The 26,920-nt window shown below is 39.1% G+C and overlaps 1 protein-coding gene across 1 annotated transcript in view; it reads left to right on the forward strand.

Moving 5' to 3' along the window:
* The window catches only part of glra2 (glycine receptor, alpha 2), a 182,193-nt gene that overhangs the window by 52,265 nt on the left and 103,008 nt on the right, over nucleotides 1–26,920 (forward strand). Inside the window, exon 3 of the mRNA XM_020528343.2 lies at nucleotides 10,169–10,236. Coding sequence (XP_020383932.1) covers nucleotides 10,169–10,236 — 68 coding nt within the window. The remainder of the gene's footprint in view (nucleotides 1–10,168; nucleotides 10,237–26,920) is intronic.

Consider the following 26,920-nt stretch of genomic DNA (forward strand, 5'->3'; position numbering starts at 1 on the left):
CAATTCCAGATATTTATTGAATTCAAATTCCACCATCTGCCATGGCAGCATTTGAACCCATGTCCTCAGAACATTAGTAGTCTAGTGATAATAGCATTAGGCTATCACTCTCCCGCACAAGGCCATCACTGCCCTCTGCATTCAATTAAGCATGTAACATGCATTCCATCACATTTCTGACTCTTGAAGACTTTAATGTGTCAGGAGGTGAGTTATTCATATCAGAATACCCAGCTTCTGACCTGCCATTTTAATCACAGCATTTACATAGCTGATTCACTGAGTTTCTGGTCGATGATGATCCTCAGGTATTGACATTGGAGGATTCAGGATGTCAATGATATTGAACATCCAGGAGAAATTGTTGGATTCACTCCTGTTGGATATAGTCATTGTCTAGCAGCTGTGCGATGTGAATGCTATTTTCTACTCATCAGCCCAAATCTCAATGCTTCCTCAACCTTTCTGTATATGGTGTGCTTCATTATCTTCAAAATTGCAAATGGGACTGAACACTATGCAATCATCCGTCAACATCCCCATGTCTGACATTTTCAGAGATGGAAGGCTATTGGTGAAATAGCTGAAGATGTTTGATCTTATTACTGCCCTAAGGAATTCCTGCAGTGATGGCATGGAGCTAAGAAGATTGTCCTCTAACAATTTATATCATTTTCTTTTGTACTAGATATGGCTCCAATGAGTGGAGGAATTTTCCTCAATTGACTTTCGTTGTTTATTCTGATTGAGGTCAGAATTCACGACACCAGGTTAAAGTCCAACGGGTTTATGACAAGGTGATGAAAGAGCAATGCTTTGAAACCTGGTGTCGTGTGACTTCTGACCTTGTCCAACACTGGCACCTTTACATTGTTTTCTGATTGATGTCACCTATGGCTTCTGCAATAATGATGACTTCATGCACCATTAAAACCTTGTTATGTCTAATTAATAAAACATAGCTTTTTTCTGTGCTTTTTGATATTGCATCAAAAAAGGGGAATTTATTGCCCATTCAGTCATTTCTAATCAATTGTACTCTGGTAGGACTTAGCAGTGCAACTTCTAAAGAAGCATGGATTTCTGGGTTTTTCAACATTTTTAAATTGACGCAAAATCATTAAGCCTACTACCTTGAAGTACATGGAAATTATTAAAATATATTCAATTAAAATAAGGCAGTACAAATGGCTTATATATAGCAGGTAGACCAAAATAAATTCTTCATCATGCTTGGGATAACTCAGTTTCTGAGAATTGTGAAGAGAAATTGGAGGAGAGACTCACAGACTTGGATTTCGTCCTGCTATCTCCTATTAAGTCGTTCAGCGAAGGAACAATAGTAAGACTCAGTGGTGAAGTCTGTTTCTGTATTCCCTCTCCTGTTTTGATTCTCCTCTACTGCCCTCTTCACTCACTGCCCTGCTGATCCCAGCAATCACAAGGACCGTAAGAAGAGGAGCTATAGCGTTCCAGCACACTTTCTGCTTTGTACTTTCAACGCTTTTCTTCCAGAAAGAATGGTCCAGTTGTGCCTGCCTCTCCCATTCGTCAGATCTTGTTTTGACCTCATTGAAGGCACAAAAGACCTCCATAAGGGGAAAAGTGACAACAGAACAGAAAGAGGAGCCAACCTGGGCAAAGTTAGATAACGGATATCAGAGTGGTTGCAGGCGAATGATATTGGATGTGTGAAAAAGACACAAGAAAGACAAACTTGGCAGACCATGACAACATGTCTCCTGGTAGGAGTAGCTGAAAGCAGCAGCAGCAAGGCCTGGAACTACTCAAATTGTAGATCCCTGGAGCCCTTCTGCTCAGTTTAAATGGTTTATTCTCCTGGTGATGCAGCTGTCATCTGCTGTCATCTGATTTCTTGTGCCTGGCAGCTGTGTGTTGTTTCCTAAGAAGCCTGTCCTGCGTTGGTCCTGAGCTCCGAACCAGGAAGTTTGGGGTGGAGTCACATCAGCACAGTGGAACACTCGTGCTAACTCTCCTGTAGTAGCAGCAGGGAAACCCAACCCATTATATTCAATCATCATCCCACTACATTATCCTGAACTTCCCATAATTCCAGGCACAGGCTGAGCAACATTATAGATGAGGTGTTTTGTCGAGTTGGGCTTTGATTGCTAGTCTCAGAAATAGCACTTGCTGCCAACAACCAGGAACAAGGTGCAGTTGTCTCAGACACGTTGCTTCCGTTTTATTTGCTTCCCAATCTGGATCAAATCCTTGCAGGAAGTAGGCTTCCAACAGGCCATGGAAACCTGAGTGTACAGTTCCTCTCCTCACAGGAAAATACACAGCTACTGATGTGTTAAAACTGTTGAGCATTCAGAGGGGGCCCTGACAGGAAAATCTACCTCCTCACTTCTATGAAATGAGTCTTTGGGCAGATTTTTCACTCCCTTGAACTGTGTGGGCAATGACAAGAAATGTAGGAAAATACAGAGGAAATAAAAGGATTGGAATCTTGATATTGAGAAAAAAAATTAAGTTTTTCCACTTCAAATTTAAACAGCAAGTTCAGACTCTCACTCATAAGCAGTGAGTATCTTATTTTTGTGCATTTGCATGTCAATAATAGACCAGTCACCCCATTTCTATGCAGTTCTCCTTCCACAATAAACTAAACAGCAACAATTCTCAACATGGAAGCCAAAGCAGTATCCTGTTTACAGTGCATCCTTGCTTGCTTCTTTGGGTTTTCACCAACTGTATTTTCATCACAGTGTCCTTAAAGGCTGTGGACACAGTTCTCCTCCATGTAAGTTGGCATTGGCAAAACACCAGCCTCACCACATTATTATGGCTGCTGTTGGACCAATTCACACGTCATCAGCTCTTCAGGACTTTAGAGCTCAGGGCATTGATGACTTATCTGTTTCTGCCAGGTCATTTTGCCACAGCAGGATACATGCATCTAAACAGGATGCATCTTATGGCTCTTAGCCTTATTTCTGAAATACACTCACTGATTTTGCACTTTATTTGAGGCTACTAGGCTGTGTCTTGCATTGCAAGAGTTAGCACATGGGGAGAGATTGCAGCTTCTCAAGGTTTGGAGCACTGAACAGTCCAAGGGGTGGACCTATTGCTATATGTCACTGTGCTACATCAATGTCACACCATACAGCATGTAACAGCAGCGACATAGCAAACACATTGCATGTGCTATAGGTAAAAGTCAAAGGGGACCAGTCCTCAGTGGGGTCAAGGTGGACTGTGGTCAATCAGCAGGTAATACCGCAGCTAATCCAAGGGCTTGTCTGGTTCCAATTCAGGGGGTTAATCCTGGAGGTCCAGCGCAAGCAGTTTGGGGGTTACAAGCACATCAGATGAGGTGCTGAGGTGCTATGTCCTGACAGTGGGCCATATTTTCCAGCAATGAGATAAAGTGAGGGATTGAGTATTACGACAATAGATGAAAGAGCAGTTAGTGGTGATGTCGGGGCAGGAGAAGTGGTAAGGTGCCCCCAATGAATGAATGAGAAGCGCAGAGGACGGGGCGGGTTTGTATTCTGATGGGATAGGGCACATGAAAGTCTTGGAATGGACGTGGTACATGCAGTAGTGGAACTTGAAATTCTGTGAGCTGCAATGCACCGGTAAGTGGCAGAGTTAGAGTAAGAAGTAGCCTTGTAAGTGTGAGGTAACAGAAAGAAGATGGTGGCACTCAGCCTTGCAGAGTACAAAGGATAAATAACCAATTTCCTGAGTTGCTGAGCATTGCAATTCACCTGGGACACTGCACTGATCTAGTCCACTATCACTAAGCTGGCTGAATCTGGCAGCATGACTTCCCTTACAGTGAAAGGGAAAGGTACTACCCTCCTTTGCACCACACCTTCTACCAGCACCTCCAGACCCAGCTGGGTGGACTGAGGAGCTAACTTGCTTTAAGGGCTAGTTCCTTGGGATAATGGTGCAGAAGCACACTATGAAGAGCAGTTTCTGGTTTGTATCATCTGTAGTGGATCTGCAGCTCAGGCTGAAATATGGCAGCAATGATGTGAACATCGCAAAGGTGAGCACTTAAGCCTCTGCAGTCGCATGATTCTATAAGACAGATTCAAAAAGCCACATACGTAACTAAGGAGATAACGAGTGGAAAATTCCATGAGAAAAGTCGTTATCTTTTTAAGCCTGATATAATCACAGAGGACTGCTGATAGGCATGGATCATCATTGCTAATGTAATAAAGGCACTAAAACATTAAAAATTGCAGGACAATTATGTTGACGATCTAAACTACTGAAAAATATTTGTCAACTGATCGGATAATTAAGTGGGGTAGAGTATACGATCCGGTAAATTGCACAAGAATGTATTAGGAATGGATTTATGAGTTGTACGGACATTTCACTTGGCAGGTTTCATAAGAATTTTTGTCTTCTGTGTATTGTAACATTTACTAAACAAACAGGGATACACAATACATTATCATTGGTGATAAGGAGGCCTGGCTGTGAACCATTGTTGTAGTCATTGGTATTTTTTCTAGCATTTCTTAAAACTGTAAAACGTAGAAGCAGAAGTAAGCCATTCAGCCCAAAGATTCTGCTCTACTATTCCATGACTGAGATAAAAAAATCCTCAATTCCACTTTCCTGCCTTTTCTCCATAACTCTTGATTCACTTGCTGAATAAAAATCTGTCTATCTCGAACTTGAACATACCTAATGACCTAACCTGTGCAGCCCACTTTGACAAAGAGTTCGACAGATTCTACTCTCTAAGAGAAAAACATTTCCTCCTCATCTCAGCCTTAAATGCTCTGAGATTAGAATTAAAATTAACTTTATTGTCACACATACTCACATGAGTACAGTGAATAGATTACAAATTGCTACTTTCGGCGTCATCTTAGATACAAAGGTACCTATGTACAGCTTCTTGATTACAAATTGTAGGAAAGAAAGAGAAAAATAAAGAAATAAGAAGTCCAGCTTCACAATTCTTCTAAAGTACAAAATCATCGTAACAAATTAGAAAAATAAAGAAATAAAACACTCAGAATAGGAGTCGTTCCACAATAGTGTGATAAAAGAATTTTAAAGAAAGAATTTAAGACAAAGTCCATCTTAGCACATTTCATGGTTGTGGCTCGGGAACCAGATGCCCCACCCCCCAACCCCTGCCCCCATTGGAATCCCAGGCCCATCCACCATGATGCCGAAGACAAAGCCACACAGAGTTATGACCAATGCCGAAGCCACCACAAGGAGACCCAGACTGATGCCGATGAAAACTGCCACCAAAGCCACCGAAAAGAAGTCCCAGGCTGTTCATTGGAATCCCAGGCCCAGATCCAACTCGTCTTCAAAGCTGCCGCTGAAGTAGCCTGGTGAAGGACCAACCAGACACAGCCATGAGGAACGGCTGGATCCACACCATATTCTCCACTACAGCAGCCTCTGGGTGTTTCATTCCTTACCCAAAGTCGCCCAAAAAGGAGGCAAGATGAACTTGGTGTTACAAAAAAGTTTTTGAAAAAGGATGCGGCAGGCCTGGTGAAAGAAACAGACAGGCCAGGAGCCCAAACACTTTCTTACCCTGCTGCTGCCATCTTGCCCATTATGCCATTAGGTCCCAGGCTGTTGGAGAAGGGGAAACAACCTTTCCACATCTACCCTGGCAAATATACAAGGAATCTTGTATGTTTCAATAAGATTGCCTCTCATTCTTCTACATCCAAATCTACTCAACCTCTCCTCATCTGTATAGGATCAGCTGAGTGAAGCTTCTTTTGACTGCCTCCAATGCCAGTATATCTTTCTTCAGATAAGGGACGCAAAACTGATCACAATATTTCAGTTGAGATCAAACTGGTACCTTGCATAGTTTTAGCAAGACTTTCCTATTTTTATTTTCCATTCCCTTTGAAATAACAGCCAATATCCACTTGCCTTTCCTATTAACCACTGAACTTAGATACTACCTTTTTGTGATTCATGCCTGTGTTGCAGCTTTCTGCAGTCTTTCTCCATTTAAATAATATTCACTTCCTCTTTTCTTCCTCACATTTCCCACATTATATTCCATCTGTCAACTTTTTGCCCTCTAACTTGTCTATATCATTCCTTCGACTCTTTATGTCATCTGCAGTACTCATCTTCTCACTATTTCTGTGCCATCTGCAAGCTCGGCTACAGTACATTCAGTTTCTTCATCCAAGTCATTAAAATATATTGTTAGTATTTGTGGCCTCAGCACCAATCTTTGCGGCACTAGACTAGTTACAGTTGCTATCCTGAAAAAAGCCTCCTTATCCCAGCTCTCTGTCTTCTATTAGTTAACTAATCTTCCATCCATGCTAGTATACTGTTCTCAGCACCATGGGCTCTAGTTACGTAGCCTCATTTGTGGTACCTTAGAAAATCCCTTCTGAAAATCCAAATATATTACATCAATGTTCCCCTTTATCTAAACTAACTGTTGCACTGTAATGCGGTGCCTGTAAACTTTTCACTCTACTCATTTTGAGTACGTGACAATAAAACTAATTCAAATCAATTCAATTCCCCCTCTCAAAGAATTCTAATAAATTTGTCATGCCTGATTTCTCTCTTGTGAAGACAGTCTAGCTCTGTTTGATCATATAATGTAATTCTATATGTCCTGATTGCATTCTTCATAATTGACTCTAAATATTTTCCTAATAACAGATGAAAAGATATTTGGCTGATAGTGTTGTCTCCCTACCTTTTTAAATTTAGCTGGTACATTGGCAATTTTCCAATTCTCTGAGACTTTTCCAGAATCTAAGGATTCTTGAAAGATTACTGTCAGTGCATCCAACATCTTTGTAGCTACTTTTTTTATATCTATGATGCATCCTTCAGGTTGAGGGGACTTATTGTTCTTTAGTCCCATTATTTTCCTTCATACTTCTTCTCTAGTGATAGATATTGTATTTATTTCCTTTCCATTTTCTTTTGCACTTTGATTATTAAATATTTTTGGAATGCCACTAGTGTCTTCTACCATGGAAAATGATGCAAAGTATTTATTCAAATCCTCTGCCATTTCCTCGTTCCATGTAATTATTTGCCCAGGCTTGTTCTCTAAGGAGCCTATGTTCACTTGGGCCTCTGTCTTCATTTTTATATATTTAAAAGAAGCTATTGCTGTCAGTCTTGACATTAATTGCAAGTTTACCCACAAAGTTTAGCTTCTCCCTCTATTTATTTTGGTCATCTTTCGTTGGTTTTTAAAGCATTCCAATCCTCTGTCTTAATTTGATGCATAGTTCTCCGTTTAACCATTGTTGGCTTACACATTGAATAGAACTATCATTAACATGATTATTACATTTTAAATTTATCTCTGTTGTAAAAAATGAATATTGTTTTCATGTAATCAATGAGTAATGATGCTGACTAATGGCCAAAGGTCTCTCAATCTTTTGAATGGAGAAACCTGAATTTCCTTGTGCAATTGAAGCTGCATCGATGTTGTTTCATGGTTTAACACATGGCAAGGATTATTTTAACATTGTTACACCTCTGGGCTTGATAAGTCTTACCAGTACTTCTGTCATCTTAGAAAAGTGCACAGCTTAAATTAATGTTTTAAAGAATGGATCATATTGAACAAAATCAATAGAAACTATACTATGGATAATAACTCAGAGTAAATTACTCTCTTAAGTTAAAACCAGAATTATTAACAACATAGTTTAGCCTCACAAATGTTATCACCATTTTTGAATTTATTCTTTAAAACGTTTTCAAGATTGACAATACTTGTTGGCTTTATTCAAATCTTCTGCAGTCATGATATGCATATTTAACATATACTGCATTCGGACTAATTTTCTAAGTTGAGGATATGTGTGGTGAATTTTGAAATATAAATGTTTATTTTCTTTCAAAAAGTTACAAGTTTCTCAAACTGCAAAATATATAAAGTCAGTTGTAAGAACATCATATGAGACAGTGAGGAAGTTGAGACAATTGGCTGGCCTAAAGTGCTCGGACCCACTTGTGGGTGTTCATGTCAGATGTTACCATTGATACCAATACCATCACGCATGTTCCTTTGGCACAATATATCAACCCCGAGAACATAAAACATTAGATATAATTTATCCTGTGTAGTATATGAGCTAATAGGTTGTAATTGGACTCTTTGTTGTATCATATTTACATTAACTGTATTTTACCTGTTGGTTGCATTTTTATAGTGTGGTCCTATTTTTACATTATGTTTAGACAATAAGCAGCAATTTGTGCTGCTATGTTAAAAGCTTGCCCATCCTTTATACAAGCAGCAGCAGAATTAAAGTAGTTGTTTATATCTCTCCTCATTCAATTCTCTTGACTGGCTTTCATCAAAGGCCTTAAGAGTCCTTAACTTGCTCTTAAATGTTTTCTGGTAGGAGTGAGTTACAGAACAGTCACACACCCCTTAAAATTACTGACTTTTCCAGATTATTGAACATGAACATTTCAAAATGCTGTAAAATTAAGGATTGCTGTTTTTGAAAATCAGACATAATTTTGACTTAATATATATCCAATAAACATATTTATAATGCATTGTGGTCACCCTTATAATTGAAAAATTCCTATAATGGACAAGTTGTATTCACAAACGATTGTTTGCACTGACTAGCAATTAACTATTTAGACTAGTGCATTGGAGTAACTGAACATTATATATTTTAACTTCAGTGAATACAATTGGATCAATAGCCAAGATTATCACAAACCTATTCTTTATCAATTGACATCAGTTCTGTTAAAGAAAATGCACAGCCAAAAAATATTCTATGTGCTTTAGTAGAATGCAATAAAAAAACTAGAGATAGGTACTGAAAGTACTATTCATTTATGTTATGAATTCCCAGTGTTATGGTTGGGTTTTGGGCTGTTCTTACTATTCATGGACAATTTGGAGTAAATTTGCAATATTACAATATTTGAATAATTCATTTCACTTGCTCATATCATATTGGGTTTCGTGGATAATATTCATTATTAAAATATAAGAGGCTTATGCATGTTTCATAGGTTAATTATTCAGCCATTAATATACCAAATTTGCAATGTTGGAAGGTCATATTAAATATGAAACTACAGCTTTGCTGGCATGTGTACTGATGTTAAAAATAGGTTCTGTTCTAGAATGGGGGTATTCAGAATTATATTTATTCGTATAGTGCCTCATATTCCAGCAACTCACTTGCTTCTGGCTGCTATAATTTTAAATTAAGAATTGTTCTAATTTTGCATAATTTTCTTCTCATACTGGCTTATGTTCATTTCCCATATTGTTCAATAATTTGTCTGATATGTCCTTTTATTTAAACTCAATTTGGAGATATTTGCACCTTTGCTATCACCAACAAGACAAATTATTTTAATGAACACAAAAAAAATATCTTGGGCTAATGAATGCCATCTTTACTTTTGTAAAATTACAACCCAGGTCAGGGATGCACAAAGTTCAGTTGTCCTTTTGTGCAACTTGTTTTTCTCCTCAGCCCATGATACAAATGAAACATCACTGTCCTATGGCAGCTACTTTTTGCTTTCTTTGCTCTAACTGGTCATCAAAAATGGAAACCTATTCAGCATTCCCCCAGCCATCACTGGGAAGTAAATATGATCAAAGAATTTGGTTCAGCTGATACGCCAGCTTTCCTCTGAGAGAGCAATCCCATGGTCCTCTGGTATTATCGCAGCTTTGCCTTTTAGATGGCAAGAGGACAAGAGATTGACCAGCACCCGCAGAATATGTGCTCCAAGGTGACTAAATACCTTCAAGAAAGGAAGGGGAGTTGAGGGAAAACTGAGGAGCTGTGGGGTTGGGATCATGATGGAAGATAAATGGATAACTTTAACAATGCGGAAAGAAATAAGAAAAAGTGCCCTGCGTACATGGGTCGAGATTTGTCTTGGCTAGTGGTGTTGAACGGGTGGTAGTGCAATGATCACCCATTACATATCCCACATGTTGTTTTGTTTCATTAAAGTTGATATAAACCCCGCCTACTCTGTGTCACCTGTTTTCCGCTGCCAGCAAAGACAAATTTCTACTACACGACTTGTTTTGAAATGTCTGGTTTCCTCAGTTATCAAAGAATGTCATCATGGCATCTCCCATGTACTTTCACTGCTTCAACTTGTATTGCAACATTGTCCTTGCATTTCGCAGGTCCTCCAGTAAACGTTACATGCAATATTTTTATCAACAGTTTCGGCTCAGTCACGGAGACCACAATGGTAAGTGTTGATGGCCACGGTCAAATAACTTGATGTCTTGTACGGTAGCAGCTTGTCAATTTTCTTTCTTTTGTTCTATCATTCAAATTGCAGGTCGTCCTGTTAATGTTACTTGCAACATATTTATCAACAGCTTTGGTTCAATAGCAGAAACTACAATGGTGAGTGGGACTGAACATTGAGGCCATCTTGTAATATATTGCCTAGTTTGTCAGACTACCACCAGGGCGTCCAGTCAGATAATCAGAACCAAGCTACACTGCTCCAAATAATTTGTTGGCTGCTATTTCCTAATCTGTGAATCAATGAGGCATCCAACAGCTAGTTTTGGATCATTTGTCTTCTGAGGAAAAAAACATAAAACTCAATTGTAGGCTGTACAGAATGCAATATTTGCATTGTGGAACATAGAGGGTGAGTAGGCCATTTCTAATGCAAAATACTTCAGGTTAATGATATTTTCCATTCCTTAAAAGCACATTTAAAAGCATTATTCCAGAATTTCACTAACTGGCTAACTGCAAACTACACCAATCTCAAAATCAACATATCCTGAGCATCCTAATGGCTTAAAGGTGATTAAAAACTGCCATAACTGAGCAGAAATCAGCATAAGCAATGCAAACCCTGGGGAAAATGCAGAGCATACACCACATCCCTTTTTGCGTATTCCTCTTTATTTATGAAAATTTATGTTTAAAGTCATTAAATCACCCTTTATAAACACTAGCAAGTCCGGGGGAAGCTATGGCATAATCGTAATATGATTAGATTAATGATCCAGAAGTCCAGTCTAATGCTTTAAGACATGGGTGTACTTTCTTAAAATTCATTTATGGAATGTGGGTATTGCCTATCCCTCAACAACAATTGTTAGAATTTAAATTCAATTTATAAATCTAAAATATAAAGCTACTCTCAATACTAGTGCCGTGAACCTATCGTTGATTCTGATAAAACCCCTTCAGGTTCACTAAGGTCCTTTAGAGAAGGAAATCTCCCATATTTGCCTAATTTATCTCATTTGAATGATTTATTTATTGTCACTCATATTTTACAGTGAATCATACAGTAAAATATAGTGAAAAGCTTCAACAGTGGCCCCAATCCGGCACCATTTTGAATAGTTTAGGAATAAAAAGGGTACAAGATATAATTGAAAGAGAGCCCTGAGCCGGCTCATCAGTGACACCTGTGCTGCCACCCCTCCTCCGTTGTCCCGTCACCGCCTGTGCCTGACCCACCAACTTGGGAATGGCCACCCTTTAGGTGCCATCTCTTCGCTGCTGGGCCTAACTCACCACCAACACTGCTGCTGATGCCAGTGCCGACTCCCGTGCTGAACCCAGTCTCCCCTTATGGCAGACTAGCAGGACTGAATGTGACCTCTTGCCCGGGACACATCGGCCCCTGCAAGCCTTCTTTCTTTTTTTCTCTCTTTTTACCTCAGCTCTCTTTCTTTTGTTTTTAACTTCTGCTCCTCTTTCCTTCGGAGCCTCTTGCGCCCGGTTAGTTGGTGAAATCGGCGTGGCAGTGAGAGCGGGCCATGCGCGGGATGGCGGCTCCTTCTGGCCGTCAAAGGCAGTGGCGGACATGGCTCTTCATGGCACCTGGAAGCGGCAGCGGTGGCAGTGGCAGCAAGGGTGTCCTCTTGGCATTCGGGGCTGGCAGCAGCAAAGCTCCTCCAGCAATCGGAGGCAGTGCTGCACCAGATTTTTCAAAATGGCGGCCTTCGATGTGACTGCAGACCCAGGGCAATGTGGTTAACTCCCAACTCCCCTCTGGAATGGCTGAACAAGCTGGAATATAAACAAGAAGAGCTAGCCTAATGGCAACCATGTAACCATTGTCAATTCTTGTAAAAACCCACGTGGTTCACTAATGTCCTTTAAGGAAGGAAATCTGACATCCATATCCAGTCAGCCCTGCATGTGACTCTAGACCCACAGCAACGTGGTTGACTCCAAACTGTCCTTTAAGGATGGGCAATAAATGCTGGCTCAACCATCAATGCTGACATCTCACGAAAGAATAAAATAAAAATCCATTCAGTTCAAGGCTAATTAAAGATGGGGAACAAATGCTGGCCTTGCCACCAACACCCGCATCCCATAAAATAATTAAAGAAAATGCAACTTCAATTTTTATTGTACCTCATTTGGAAGTTGTGAAGCCACCCTTATAGGTACAGAAAAGATGTCCCTGGTTTGAGTGAGAAGAAATTTTAAAAGTCACTTTAAATTTCAGCAGAAAGCCCACTTGAGGACTGGCATCAATATAAGAAAGTCGCACTAGTTGGCCTTTTGCAGAGTGGAGGTGAAGCTACATTAATGAGAGACAAAGGGATGTATATGATCTTGCAGATTCTGTGAGGAATTGAAGAAATTGAAGAATGGAAACAGACGTATGCCATTTATGCCTGAGTTTCCTTGACGTATTGCACAGCAAATTAGCATGTTGTACCTATGCTGTCATTTTGGTGAAAGGTTTCACGAAATTCGGGGGATCACTGTAAAGGCACATGTATTTCCCAGGCCCTGAAATCATGCTTTGTGAAGATTAATGTATGAGCACTTAACTTGTGTGCATAATAATCTCGACACAGTATAATTTTGTTAATTAAATTCCTTTGTGCAATATTTTAATGGAGGAGATTTATTTTAAATAGATTAACACCTCCCTCAAACTAGCAGGCCAAGGGATTCCATGGCAACAGTCATATGTTAATCTTCATGGAATGCCAGTACAAATCTTGAGATTAGATGTTAGATGGGGAACAGACTGGTGCTGTAATATGCCTCTTGACTTTTATATACTGCAATCGCTTAGAAGGCCGCTTCACCAATGTCTAATAGCAACAAGGAATTGTCAATAAATGCCAGCCTCATTAACGATAACTGTACTCCCTAAGAAGGAATTTTTAAAAAGTTATCTGGATAAAGAAAAAACATTTACTTAACAATTGCATTTCCAATCAGCAAGTTTTTTTGTACAAGCAGTTAACAAGCTTACCTTTCATTCACTGTGCCACTTTTAAGCAACTTTATTCCATTTATTCTAAAGTAAATGGACTAACACATACTTAACGGTAATACACAAAGGAACATACTATAATTTTCTTGAATATACCTGAGTTTCATAGACCACAAAATGGACCCCGATGTGTGAAAGAATTACTCTTAGATTTTCAAAATAAAGTTACAAAATTATCACTGAGAATTATGTATAAATAGAACAGATTTTAAACTTGTTGGTAAAACAATTTATGTTTGTTTTAGGCTTCATGGCTAGGCTTAAAACAAAATGCTCTGTTTCATTAATAATATTTCACCCACTGACTAAGGAATCAGACAAGGACATCACCAATATTAACAAATAATTGTCAGATCTTGCAGAGCAGTTGCGCTGCGTGAGTCACTTCAAAGTTGCAGCTTCACAGCAACGCAGAATGTATAACATCAGGTGATGCAGTTCATTAGCAGTTGAGTAAACGGAGGAGCTAGTTTCACGCTGCTGTGGGGTTGCACTGGCCACAGTTTAAGTTAGTATTAAAAAGATGGCTTTCCATAAAGCCCTTAAACATAATTTTGAAGCTGTTGGAGGTTATGGAACTGCCTTTGGGAAAAACCTTATTTCCCTTACCCAGGATAGCACAGACTCTTTCAAAAAGTAAGGCACCAATGCGACTGGTGGTCCATTTCAGAGTGGGATCAGTTTCAAATTGGGGAACGATCACTCAACATCAAGAATCGATGGTTTAGTCAACTCTTAATTCAGAGTCACAAAATAAAGAATTTTAACCACAAACAATAAACACGTTTGCGGTGGATGGGCACTCAAGTTCTTAAAACTTGAAATTCCAACCCAGCTACCTTCACTCCTGATTTTAGCTGAGACAAGGGGTGAATGAACAATCTAGAATAGAATAGAATAGAATATGCTTTATATCCAACGTCCTACTCCAAGGAAGTGGGTTGATACTTTCTGTCAGGGCTGTGAACCTTTGTTATTTTAGAGATTTAGTCAAGCAGTTACATGCTTCGATGAGTGATGTACAGAATGTATGCTTGGGCCCGTTACAATCTCTGTGCCCCCACTGACTTCCCTAAAGATTAATTCCACCCCTACACTGATTGACTCTGATCTCACTCCCTCCCCTATCTGCCCTTTCTGCACCCCCTCCAATAATGTCTGCACTGAGAATGCCCACATTCCATGCACTTATTCTCGAAAGGAATGAGACACGGATATCACTTGCCTTGCAGCTCTCCGACCTATTCCCTATTCCAAAAGCCTGTCATTCAGCCTAGGAACCTGGTGGAGAGTTGACACATGCCAGAGATCAAACCCTAACACGATGCAGAGAACCCTGGGTAATAGGGCCCCACATCTTGGCTAACTGCCATCTTCCACTGGCTAAGTTGAAATCTAACTCAGAGAGCATCTTCTCGGATCATTTCACTTTCTAAGTTCAAAATTCTGACTTTGCTGAGCCACTCTTCATTCAAAGGGCTGACTGTCAATTCATTGTTTGTGAACGACAATCTGCTTTCATCACAAACAGGCTGGAATTGCAAGAAGTGTATAGCATTTTCTCAGTGCTGGATCTGTTTGCAACCTACCCGGCTAGATTCACCAGGGCAGTTTGTACTGATAGGTTGCTAGCTGTGTAGCCTATACAAGTATATCAATTAAGAAGGGCATGCAGCCGGCAGTCCACAGGCATTGCCTAGGAATCTCCATAAGTCAGCATAGACCCCAACATTGTTAATGTGTGCAAAATTGAATTTGCATCTATCGACTGCCTTGAAGAGGCTTAATTTATCTTGAACTGCAGCACAACACACTGCAACTTAACTATGAAAGTCATTTGCACACAATCCAACCTAAAGATTTGAAAAATCTGATGAAAAAGCTTCTAAAACTATGACAGTTAACTCCCACAATGACAAAGCCAATTTATGGTCTCTCCATGACTTTGTTTCTCAATCCTCATCATTTTGCAGCATGTCTTCATCACCTACTTTGTTTCCCGCAAAAGTAACTCTTCTTTGAGATCCCATAGTCCATCTTGATCAGCAGAGTGGATGGAGCCACTCAAATGACACATCTAATCCTTTCAGTTATGCACTGCCAATAAACCACACTGGACAACAATCTTGTTACACCTTGCACGCAGATCACACTCCCGTCCCCCAGACTTAACACCATCCAGACAATTGCACTGCTAAAGTGCACCAATTCTACCCTGAAGTCACTTCTTCACCACAGGCAATGCAAACATTTCACATAACACCAAAAGAAGAATCATTACGTGTCTTCGTTCAGTGTCATGTTCAGCTTCTAGCTGTCAGACAACAGGTAGAATTTTTAACTTTTAATAATTAACAAAACATTCCCTTGTATTAAGCACATTCAAGGTAATAATCAAGGCCCTACTGTGAATTCTGCTGTAATAATTTGTAGAAGTAGCACAACAACTGGAAACTTAGTACTTAAAATGTTACATTATTGGATTTACTAACTTTGAACTGAGGAATAGATTATACAGCCAACATTTCAAGCTCTAAACATGGTCTGCATAGTCACAATCAACAGATGCTGCTTTCCTATTTCTGCTTCATATAAGCTATAAGAATGAAAATCTGTGGAAGCCCTGATACCATTGTGGGCGGCACGGTGGCTTAGTGGTTAGCACTGCTGCCTCATAGCCAGGTTCCTGCGTTCGATTCCAGCATTGGGTAACTGTCTGTGTGGAATTTGCATGTTCCCCCTGTGTCTGTGGGGATTTCTGCTGGGTGCTGTAGTTTCCTCCCACAGTCCAAAGATGTGTTTTGGTTAGGAAGATTGGCCATGCTAAATTGCCCATTTAATGTCCAGGGACGTGTGTGTTAGCCATGGTAAATGTGGGGTTGTGGGGGTCTGGATGGGACACTGTTAGGAGAGTCAGTGCAGGCTGAATGGCCTCTATCTGCATTGTAAGGATTCTACATTTTATGGGTCAGAAGAATGTTGTCAGCATGCGCAGCATGTTTAAATCACATGCTGATTTCTGTTAGCAGTGATGAGGGACAATGGACTCAAAACACTTGACCCAACAGCTGGCATGCTGTCCCTGCTCACAAACTATTAACCCCACCATATGTGTACTCCTTATTCTGGGGATTTTAGGATGACAAGGCCCAGAGTAATGCTGGGGAGTTAAAGCAGTCAATCTTTCTCTAAAATTGCTGAGAAGCAGATAGCTCCACAGAAATGCTGATAAGACATGGATGGTTGGCAATTATAGACTTGTGCAACGGTTGAAGATAATAGCGGAGTTATTTTAAACTCTCAGAATACTAAGTGAATATTCCTTCGCTGTCAGGACAAAATCAATCATAAGCATTTGTCTTCTAATATTGTGGCAGAGCTCATTTCTAAAAATGACAATGGATAATGTGGTACCTGGGAAACTCTGCCGTGACATTTAAGTTACAAGATGGCTCTCAATGGATGTCTATGCACGGATGCTAGCTGTATACCAGATGCATTTTTACTGTGTGCTAACTGCTTTTGAGAACAATTCATTCATTGAAAGTATCATACACCGAGGCTGCACTATTTAACTTAAAAGCAGTCAAAAAAACTAATTGGGTTGAAGTTATTTTATCATGATGCTTTTACTTGCTGCATGTCATTTCTTTTTTAATGGAGTTGGTTCTCAACGGTCCTTCCAGTGGTTACAGTGCATTATCGCAGAATGATGAAATTGAGAAATCCAGTCTCATCATACACCCCAACACATTTGTTTTAAAACATGACTGCAAAAAGAAATGAAAGCAAATATTCATCCACTCCTTTCTAAACAAAATAAAATAAAACAGAGTGTTAGACATCACAAATAAATGGGAAGTTTGCAGGTTGTCATTTTACCTCATTAATGATGAGCAGGATGTTTGGTGACTTTAATGCTTACACCTCTTTAGGCAATGTGGCTGTTTCTGATGACAAGCGGCAGTCACATGATTTAAATGATGTAAACCAGTGCCCTCAGAAACAGCCATGAGGTGTCAATTATCCATACTAATATCATGACAAGGGGTTTTTGAACCAGGACAATCTGTACTGGCACTGGAGGGGGTGCAAAGGAGGTTCACTAGGTTGATTCCGGAGTTGAGGGGGTTGGCTTATGAGGAGAGACTGAGTAGATTGGGATTATATTCATTGGAATTCAGAAGATTGAGGGGGGATCTTATAGAAACATATAAAATTATGAAGGGAATAGATAAGATAGAAGTAGAGAGGATGTTTCCACTAGCAGGTGAAGCTAGGACAAGAGGGCATAGCCTCAAGATTAGAGGGAGCAGATTTAGGACTGAACTGAGAAGGAATTTCTTCACCCAGAGGGTTGTTAATCTATGGAATTCCTTGCCCAGTGAAGTAGTTGACGCTACTTCAGTAAACGCTTTTAAAAAAAAGGTAGATTTTTTTTGAACAATAAAGGAATTAAGGGATACGGTGAGAACGCGGGTAAGTGGATCTGAGTCCACAAAGGGATCAGCCATGATCTTATTGAATGGCGGAGCAGGCTCGAAGGGCCAGACGGCCTACTCCTGCTCCTAGTTCTTGTGTTCTTGTGTTGTGTTTCCCCTGCATGTGGGTCCGTAACTGGAGTACCAGAGGTCAAAGAGCTGAAAGGAAATGAGGAGGTTTATTTTTACCAGCACAGTGAGTTGTTAAGGTCTGGTATGCACTTCCAGAAAGTGTGGTAGCAGCAGATTTCATAGTAACATTCAAGAAGAATTTTGATGACTACTTTAAAGGAACAAGACATTCAGAGCTATGGGGGAGGAGCAGACAAATGAAGTTAGTTGGATAGTTCTTTTATCGCAGACACAATGGGTGAATGGTTTGATAATTTTATTTCTGGATGATTCCATGCGGTCTAAGTAATCCACGTTTGTACCATGAAATGGGCGAGTTCTACGCCCACTGGTTTTCTGCTTAAAAGCACAAATCAGGATCCTACTGAGATTAGGGCACTGCAATTGCAATTTCGAGGCATAAAAGCATAGAATGTGAAATGTGTTCCCCCCACAACTGGAGTGAGGCGCACTTTTGGCTTCTGATGGCATTTCAATGAAATGCAAATGAAAGAATGGGTAAGATTGAGCTCAGCAGTGAAGAAATGGTGCCCGCCATTGGTCTCAAAGAAGGCTGCCTGCAAGGACTTGGTGACCTCTGTGATGTGGATTTCCCCTTTCCCAGCAGCAGTTCACATTTCCTTCTAAATCAGCACAAACTCCATCCATGTAGCAGCATTTGATGGCAGCAAACAGGGTAATCCATGGGCCACTTTGTCACAGACAGCAAAACAGGAAATTAAAAGGCACTTAAAGTCAAGGATAGGTTTTACAGACATAATTAAATTTATACTATAGTCATGTGAGGAAGGAGACCATTCAGTTCATCATGTGTATATTGATCCTGATTCCAGCATCTATCATAATCCTGTTTTTTTTTCCATTTAAACTCTTCTTTTTCAAATATTCATCTATTTCTTTTTTGGACATTGTCACTGGCATCTTCAATAGACACTTGTAGCTCTGCATTGGCTTTCTGTGAAAGTACTTTTGTGTGAAAGTACTTTTTCAACCCTCTGCCATCGCTCTTTGGAAATGAACCCTGAGTTTATGGTAATGTTACAGCCACTTGCTGCTATATTTGAAGGTTCTGGAGGGCAGTGGCTCATGTAATAATGTGGGTGGCTAGCTTGCTGCCTCTCAGTCACACTCACCTTGCTCCCCATATTACAGAGGACGGGTAAGACATCAGGCAGCCTTCCTGCCCCAGGCTCTTTGAGACCATTACATGGTCATTTATTGCCACTTGAAGGCCTCAACCTGCCTCCAATGCAATTTTTCACCCTGTGAGGAAAGACAGGGGTATGACAAACTGCCCAGTGGCTTTGACGGTGTGGAGTTACCACTTTTTCAAAGGTCCCCTGTACCCATCAAGGGCACCCCTCCCCCTTAAGATCATATCTACTCCCCCAAACCGTCCCCCAGTAAAACCCACCCCATTCACTCTTTATCCCTGATGCATCAACGAATAAAAATGATCTTTTGTCAGTTGATCTCTCTAACCCTTTCAAAACTTTGAACATTTCTATTCAGTGCTGTCTGCTGTCTTCATTATTTCTTTTGTTTTTGCCTTAGGTTACTTTGGCGATCATATATTCTTTCAGCTCTGATACTGTCTTATTGAATTCACATTGTTCCTTTCTCTGTAGTTGTATCATTTTTATTGAAGCTATTCAGGAAGGAAGAGGAGGAAAGAAACAGAAGAGTTATTGATGAAAGAAACTAATGTGGTTTTCGAAAGGGCTACTGATAAAAGATCAAAGACAGATTCTGTTGGTTTCGAACGAATAGCAATAGAGGAACTATAACACGACAGTGTGTATATTGTGGACCACCACAGACTGGGAAGGAGTCTGAGGAACAAATTTGCAGGCAAGAAAGATGCAAGAATTGCAGGGGAGTAAAAATGGGAGATCTTCAACTATCCCAATATGAACTGGGATAATAACCGAGTAATGGGAAACCAAAGGGAGGAATTCTAGAAATTCGTACAGGGGAACTTGCTTTGTCAGTGCACTTCCAGTAAATGAGGAATTAAGAACTGCTGCATTTAGTTTCAAGCCTTGAAGTAGGGCAAATGCAGCATGTTTCAGCTGGGTGCACTGGTAAACAGCTTCTAGTGGTCTTCTATACAGCCTCACCTTGATTTCCAGGATAAAGACAGAGCTGAGGGTCACTATATACATGGTCTGAATGGCATTCCTCAGTAATATGGATTTGTATTAGGGATAAGGTACTTAGGTTCTGTGGAGAGATTGTAAATGGTGTGAATGCTCAAAACTGAAAGGTTCAGCGATGCTGTGGAGGTGCTCAACATTAGGAAGGGTTTTAATGAGATCAATACAGAAAATAATCTAGCGGCAAAAAGATTAGTAACTGATGGACACAAATGTTGGCATAAAAAAACTAGATTCATTATACTATTTTTAAATGCAGTGAATTATTGTGATCTGGGATGCACTGTCTGAAAGGATAGTGGTGACAGATTCGATAGTCATCTTCAAAAGAAAATTGGGTAAATCCTTGAGAAAGAAATAGAGGGTTATGGAGACAGAGCTGAAGAGTAAAATAATCATATAGCTCTCTCAAAGGATGAATACAAACGCAATGGACCAAGTGATCACACTGTACTGCACTATCTTATGTTTTTACAATGGGAAACCAAGGCTGCACAGAGAATTGAAACTGGAGTCTAACCAATGTCCTGTAAAGATATTTCTTGCTTTAACTGCACCCATACATAGATCTAATGAATTTGACCATGAATGGTTGTTTCCTCCTCCATTTCTACTTTTAAGAGTTTGCTTATCTGCACCCGTTAGTCACTGTCCCTTCACTCCATCAACAATTTTATCATATCAAATATATTTCAATTCTCTGTCATTTTTCTCAAACTCGGCTACTTCATACTTGGCTACACTGGACTGTATGTTTGATCCATCTATTTTCATTTCTGTATTAAGTCTAAATTCTCCTATTATCCAATGTAATGTTCTTTACAGTTTGGTATTCCCCTTAATCTCATAAAAATGAATATTTTGATATTATTAGTTTTATGTCCCTCAATTTACAAGAAAACTCTTATATGGTACTTCACTAAGCACTCTCTAAATGTCCTACTATGACAAAACAATACGTGCCATTTGTCCCTACACATATTCATTCACTTGAGGAATTTAATTAAATTAGTCAAGCATGCTCCATAGTTTACCAATCTGTGCTGACTGTCCCTTCTAGTTCCTTAGCTTATGGAAAATGGGTTATTTATAGTTATGATGAATAACTGATTTGGGAAGTGCTGAGGCAAGAAACAACAATTATAAATGGCAGGTTAATGAGCAGAAATTGATAAGTTGCTCCAAAAGTAATTATCGTCAGCAAACCAAACTGCCTATATGAAGTTCTGTGTAGTTTACTTCAGTGTTCCAAAAATAAACTCTAAAAAAGGATTAGATTGGAAGCTAATAAAAAAAAACAAATCGAGCAATTGCCTTCAGTGGTGAGAGGCACACTCTGTTACAATAAACTGAATTATTTCCAAGTGAACAATATTATGTAGTCAAACATTAAAGTAAATTTAAAAATCTTTGCTTTGTACATAAAAAATAATACTTTTAGAGTGTCCAAAATAAATTGATATATACCTGAAAAGGAAATTATTGAAAGGTTATGAAGAAAGTTTAGATAGAAAGAACTTATTAACTAGCTTTCTTCATGCAGGTTCAATAGATGTAATGGCCTCAATGATACTAAATTGTAGATCTTGATTTTGCTAACATATTGAAAGCCCCATTTGTTTAGAATTGTTTACACATCATGTTCATTTTTTGTGCATTCAAGTGATTTGTTGGATAACACAACTCAATATGACCAAAAGAAGTGGAGAGTCAGAGTTTCAGTAAGATATTTCTGCTATTCTGTTCGTTGTTAAATCAGATCAAGCACATTGTTATTTACGCAATAGGCATAACGACACATAGCCATTTAAAACTTGCTGAAGTGATTCCATAATCATTCAGATATGACTGATTATATTGCCCTGCATTTCAACGCTATGCCTGTAAAATATCTACATTTCCCTACGTTAACATTTTTGGATTTTTTTATAAGTTGGAAGACAGTATTCAGATATTATGCGCAATTACATTCATATTATTTACAAATGATAACTCATTTTCCTTGCCTTGTCCTTTTTACACTTTAAGGTAAAATTTAGGGTTTTCTCTTCTATGTTTGCCAGCTCTTGATATTCCTGCTCATTAAGTTGGCTGGAAGCTAGAATATCATGAGATGGTGAACATACAAGTAGAAAAGCCCTGGCCAGGAGATTCCAAAACTGTAACTTTTTATAAACATAGTCAAGATTCTTTTCTCGCTGAGGGCATCAAAAATTTGCCAAAATGTCCGGTTGATGATTCTAACTTGCAAAAACAAAACATTTTAATGATAATACTATAATCAAAAGTGATGAGTTACTGCTCACTGTTTGTTTACTTTGAACTTGTTGACAAATAAATCATACAAATAATTTTAATAGCTAGCTGCCAGAAAGAATTTTTTGAGAAACTTAGAATCTCCATTAACATAGTGAACTTTAAGTTGTAGAATACGAAGTGTTCAACTTCTATTGGCAGTTGAAAGAAATACCACCGAAGTTCACCAAACTGTCCTTTCATTTCAGAGGTTGGACTTGATACTTGTCAGTAGTTCCTTGCAGTTTTCATAATCCTTTAAGTCAAAGTAGCCACATTAATACATGCAGTGATGAAATTTTTCAGCTCACAAAGTTCACTATTTCCAATTGGACTACTAAACTTCGAGTTGAATTTTCCACGGAATGGAAATCTCACGACTTTTTTTCATGAAAGTAGGGAGCTCCACATTTCTGAGATAAGGGTTCAATCAGAGTTTGCCCACAAATGCAGAGCTGTACATCCATCCTGACAGTGCTTTCATAGTGCAGAACTGTTTGGTGAAGACAAACCATGACCCCTTTTCACAGTGGTCAGCTATTTTCTGAAATCTAAAGGCCCTAACAGTCAAAATCGTAAGTACATAAAGTTAGTGATATTAGGATGCAAGGATAGTAGGTTGCCAGATGGGTATTGGAGTGGAATGCCAGATAAGCACAATGCCAAGGAGTCAGATGGTAGTGTACCAGGTAAGTAGAGTACCAGCTGGGGACATGGTAGTGGTTCAGGTGTAGGATGCCAAGTTTGTAAATGGTACATTTTCCAGATAAGTAGTGTGCCATGTGTATAGAGTACTAGAGTGCTAAAAATAAAGTTTCCAGCCAATGAGGGACTAGAATGCCATGGGTGGGAAACTGCATGAGTGGGAGTAAGATGCCATCTGGGCAAGATGCTGGCTGAGTAGGCAATATGGTGCCACATGGGAAGATTGCCAGTGGAGGTTGGTGTGGTAGTGGGGTTGAGTGGTAATTTGGGTCAGGTCTGGAGGAAGGGGAAAGAGATTGGGAGGGCTGAGTTGTAAGTCGACTGGGTGAGGTGTAAATGGGGGCTTGTGAGGTAAGTATGGGGTCTGATGAATAGTTATTCAGGAGTTAGGTTATATATTTAATACTCTACATTTTTTATTATTCATTCATGAGATGAGGGCATCTCTGACTAGGCCAGCATTTATTGCCCATCTGTAATTACCCAGAGGGCACTTCAAGAGTCAACCACATTACTGTGGGTCTGGAGTCACATGTAGGCCAGACCAGGTAAGGGTGGCAGCTTCCTTCCCTAAAGGACATTAGTGAACCAGATGGTTTTTTTTTCTGACACTTGACAGTGGATTCACAGTCATCATTAGACTCTTAATTCCAAATCTTTTAAATTGGAAATTAATTCAAATTTCCACCATCTGCTGTAGCGGGATTCGAGCCCAGGTCCCTGGGATATTACCTGTGTCTCTGGATTAATATAATGGTAATACCACTAGGCCATCGTCTCCCCCAATCTATGATTGGTTTTCTTCATTTTGTCAGAATCCTCTGAAGTCCCTGATTTAGTTGGAGACTTTCAGAAGGTTCCAGGCACAGTGGAATTGCTCAGTGGAAAACTCAATTTCCTTCAGCTTGTGCTACAGGATCACCATGCACAGTTTCCATTTACGCTGGAATAATGCTAGTCTGGTTTGGGGGAAGTCCAGGCCAATGTTTTGTGAAAATAAAAATTCTCTTTTCAGCATTTAGTATCCCTAAGAGGCAATAGAAATTACTGTAGTCAAGTCCAATTGGCCATGCTCTTGGCATTATAAACCTATCAAATTGATCTCTGGGTAGATCGACCCAGATGTTGGATCTGGTACGCAACTCCAATCTCAAAAGGAGGGTCCCAAAAAGATCCAAGACCTAACTTTAATACTGAAAATAGTTGAACTTTGAATATATTAAAATCAGGCCCTTAACAATCTCTGCTGAAGATTTTCATTCCTCCCAAATTTAATTTGAATCCAGCAGTGCGTCCAAAGGATCTCCAGGTGTTTAGCAATCATGATGTTATCAAGTAATGTGAGCAACCAATTGCATTAATTCTCATAGGCAGTAAACCAGGAAATAAGTCACATTGATTAACTATGTTTTTTTAAAACTAAATGTTGCAGGGAGTAAAATAATGAAGGGACACAAAATGCTGAGAAGCTGAAATACTAGAAACAAACTTTTTAAAAGAATATTATTATTTCATTGGACTTTTTATTGAAATAGAAAACTTTAAATTTACACAGATTTTCAGCAATAGATCATTTTTCAGCAATCAGGATATGGCATGGCATTACAAATCAATAGCTTCTCAATAAAAAGGCGTAAACTTTTCAGAGGTTTTTAACAGTGATATTACAGTGTAAAAGACAAAGTTCTTGTCAGTCCATTGATTTCTAAAGATCGTTGGCTATCAGCAATTTCTGGATTTCTGCATATAGTTGCAGATAGACACTAAAAGCTTCTGCTGGCTTCACACTGTAATGATGTTGAACACCAATTGCTTCACCGTCATTTCAATTAGAAAATGCAGGCTAGTAACCATTGAAAACTCACTCGCTGTGCAAGGAATAATCTAAATGGTTAATGCTACACTTCAGCACAACAAGCACAGCAAAGTAACCTTACCAGAGCTGTTTTGGCCATCCACTCTTGGAGGAATATATTGGTTTTGTAGAAAATCCACTGACATTTATTAGACTAAAAGGACTTATCTATGAGGACTGTGTAAACATGAGTTATATTCCTTAGAAATGAGGAGATTAGGTGGACCTGATTAAATGGTTTGTAGACAATTGAAAGTAAATAAAGAACACTATACATTCTGACAGTGGGACCCCAGGGAACTCAGAGAAAGAGCACATTATGTTGGCATTTCAACTTGGCCAGTTTCACATAAATCAAACAATGGCTTATGTGAATGTAAAACATGGAGAACTATCATTGCAGAATTAACTGAGTTTATGAAATCAGCAGGAAAGGATGAAAGGGCAGAGAACCAGAAATTTAAGACTTAATGGCCTGATCCACCATTCAATATGATCACAACTGATCATCCAACTCAGTCCCCTGTTCCTCTTTTCTCCCATACCCTTTGATCCCTTTAACCCTAAGAACTCCTTGAAAACGTTCAATGTTATGGCCTGAACATTTTGTGCGGCAGAGAATTCCACAAGCTCACCACTCTCTGGGTGAAAAAAATTCTCCGAATCTCTGTTCCAACATTCCCAGTGGGAAAAGAAAATTGGGAATCCCTGGCTTAGGATATCAGTTAGCACTAAAAGTTCAAACCTCATACTGCCAAGACACTGGCTTCAAATTTTTCACTCATTGACAGTTAAATGGCTTATTATCATTAAGTCAAATAAAGTCACAGTACACTCTGTTAACAGTCAAAAACAGTCATGAACAAACAGTAAAATGACAAAGACATTAACTACTGTAACTTCTAATCAGCTCTCACCAATAATCAATTATCGAATCTTACTAACAGACATTAAAAACCTACAGAGTTACCATCAACTATATGATAGCAATTAACGCTTACTACTTTACTTCAAAAGTCAATTGCAAAGGAGCCCCTGCATTAAGTATGCTGGCTATTTCAGGCAGACTTCACAAATTGAGAAGCTCTCTGTGAAGATATGATTACCTTAATTGCTCAACCCCCTGTACTTACCAATTTAAGAACTTCACTGATTTCAGGCAATCTTGGGTCTTCCCAGCAAATGGTCAACAAAGTCTTTGTGTTATTGCTTACATTTAAGTCTACGAATCAGACCCCAGTAAGAAACTATAAACTCCTATACTGTGTAAATTAACAGACCCACTATAGGATGTGTGGACATATTCCGACTAATTAACAGTTCAGCTCTCAAAATGCAATAAAACAGTTAAATCACACACTGTTCTTAATGAACATCAGATTTCACACTGCCAATTATTGACAATCAAATATCACTACTGCTCCTAACTACCATCCAAATCCCATATAAACCTTAACTGCCAGGTCTCACATTGCTGATAATGTACCATCAAATCTCATGGTGTAATTAACTACGAGATCTTTCAGGAAAAACTGTTTGTTATTATCATGTCATTAACAGACAGTCAAATTTACATGGCTATTAATCATAAGTCATATCCCATACTGCCATTAATCAAAAATCAGATTGTGAGATTAGTATGACCAAGGAGTTTATGTAAATCATAGATTCCAAAATAGTCCGGGTGGATTTAACTAGATATTTTTCATATTACCATCTAATTTATGGCATTTCCTATACTTTGCAAACTAAGTTAGGAATACAATGACAATCATGATCAAAGTACATAAGAATAATATAATTAGTATTTCATTATTTTCCTGCTAATTAACTTTGCAACTATAATTTACAACAAGTACATCCCACTTTATAAAACTATTTACTTTAAGTTCACATTTTAGAGAATCTGGAACGTGTGCCTATTAAAGATTTATGAATTATTAATTGAAGTTTTTTATTTAACTGTGAACTTTCTATTGGCTTTATGCTCTGTGTAGTGCGCTTGCTGGATTATCTCTGTGTGTTTG

The sequence above is a fragment of the Rhincodon typus genome, chromosome 11 (assembly GCF_021869965.1).
Source record: "Rhincodon typus isolate 14 chromosome 11, sRhiTyp1.1, whole genome shotgun sequence".
Lineage (NCBI taxonomy): Eukaryota > Metazoa > Chordata > Chondrichthyes > Orectolobiformes > Rhincodontidae > Rhincodon > Rhincodon typus.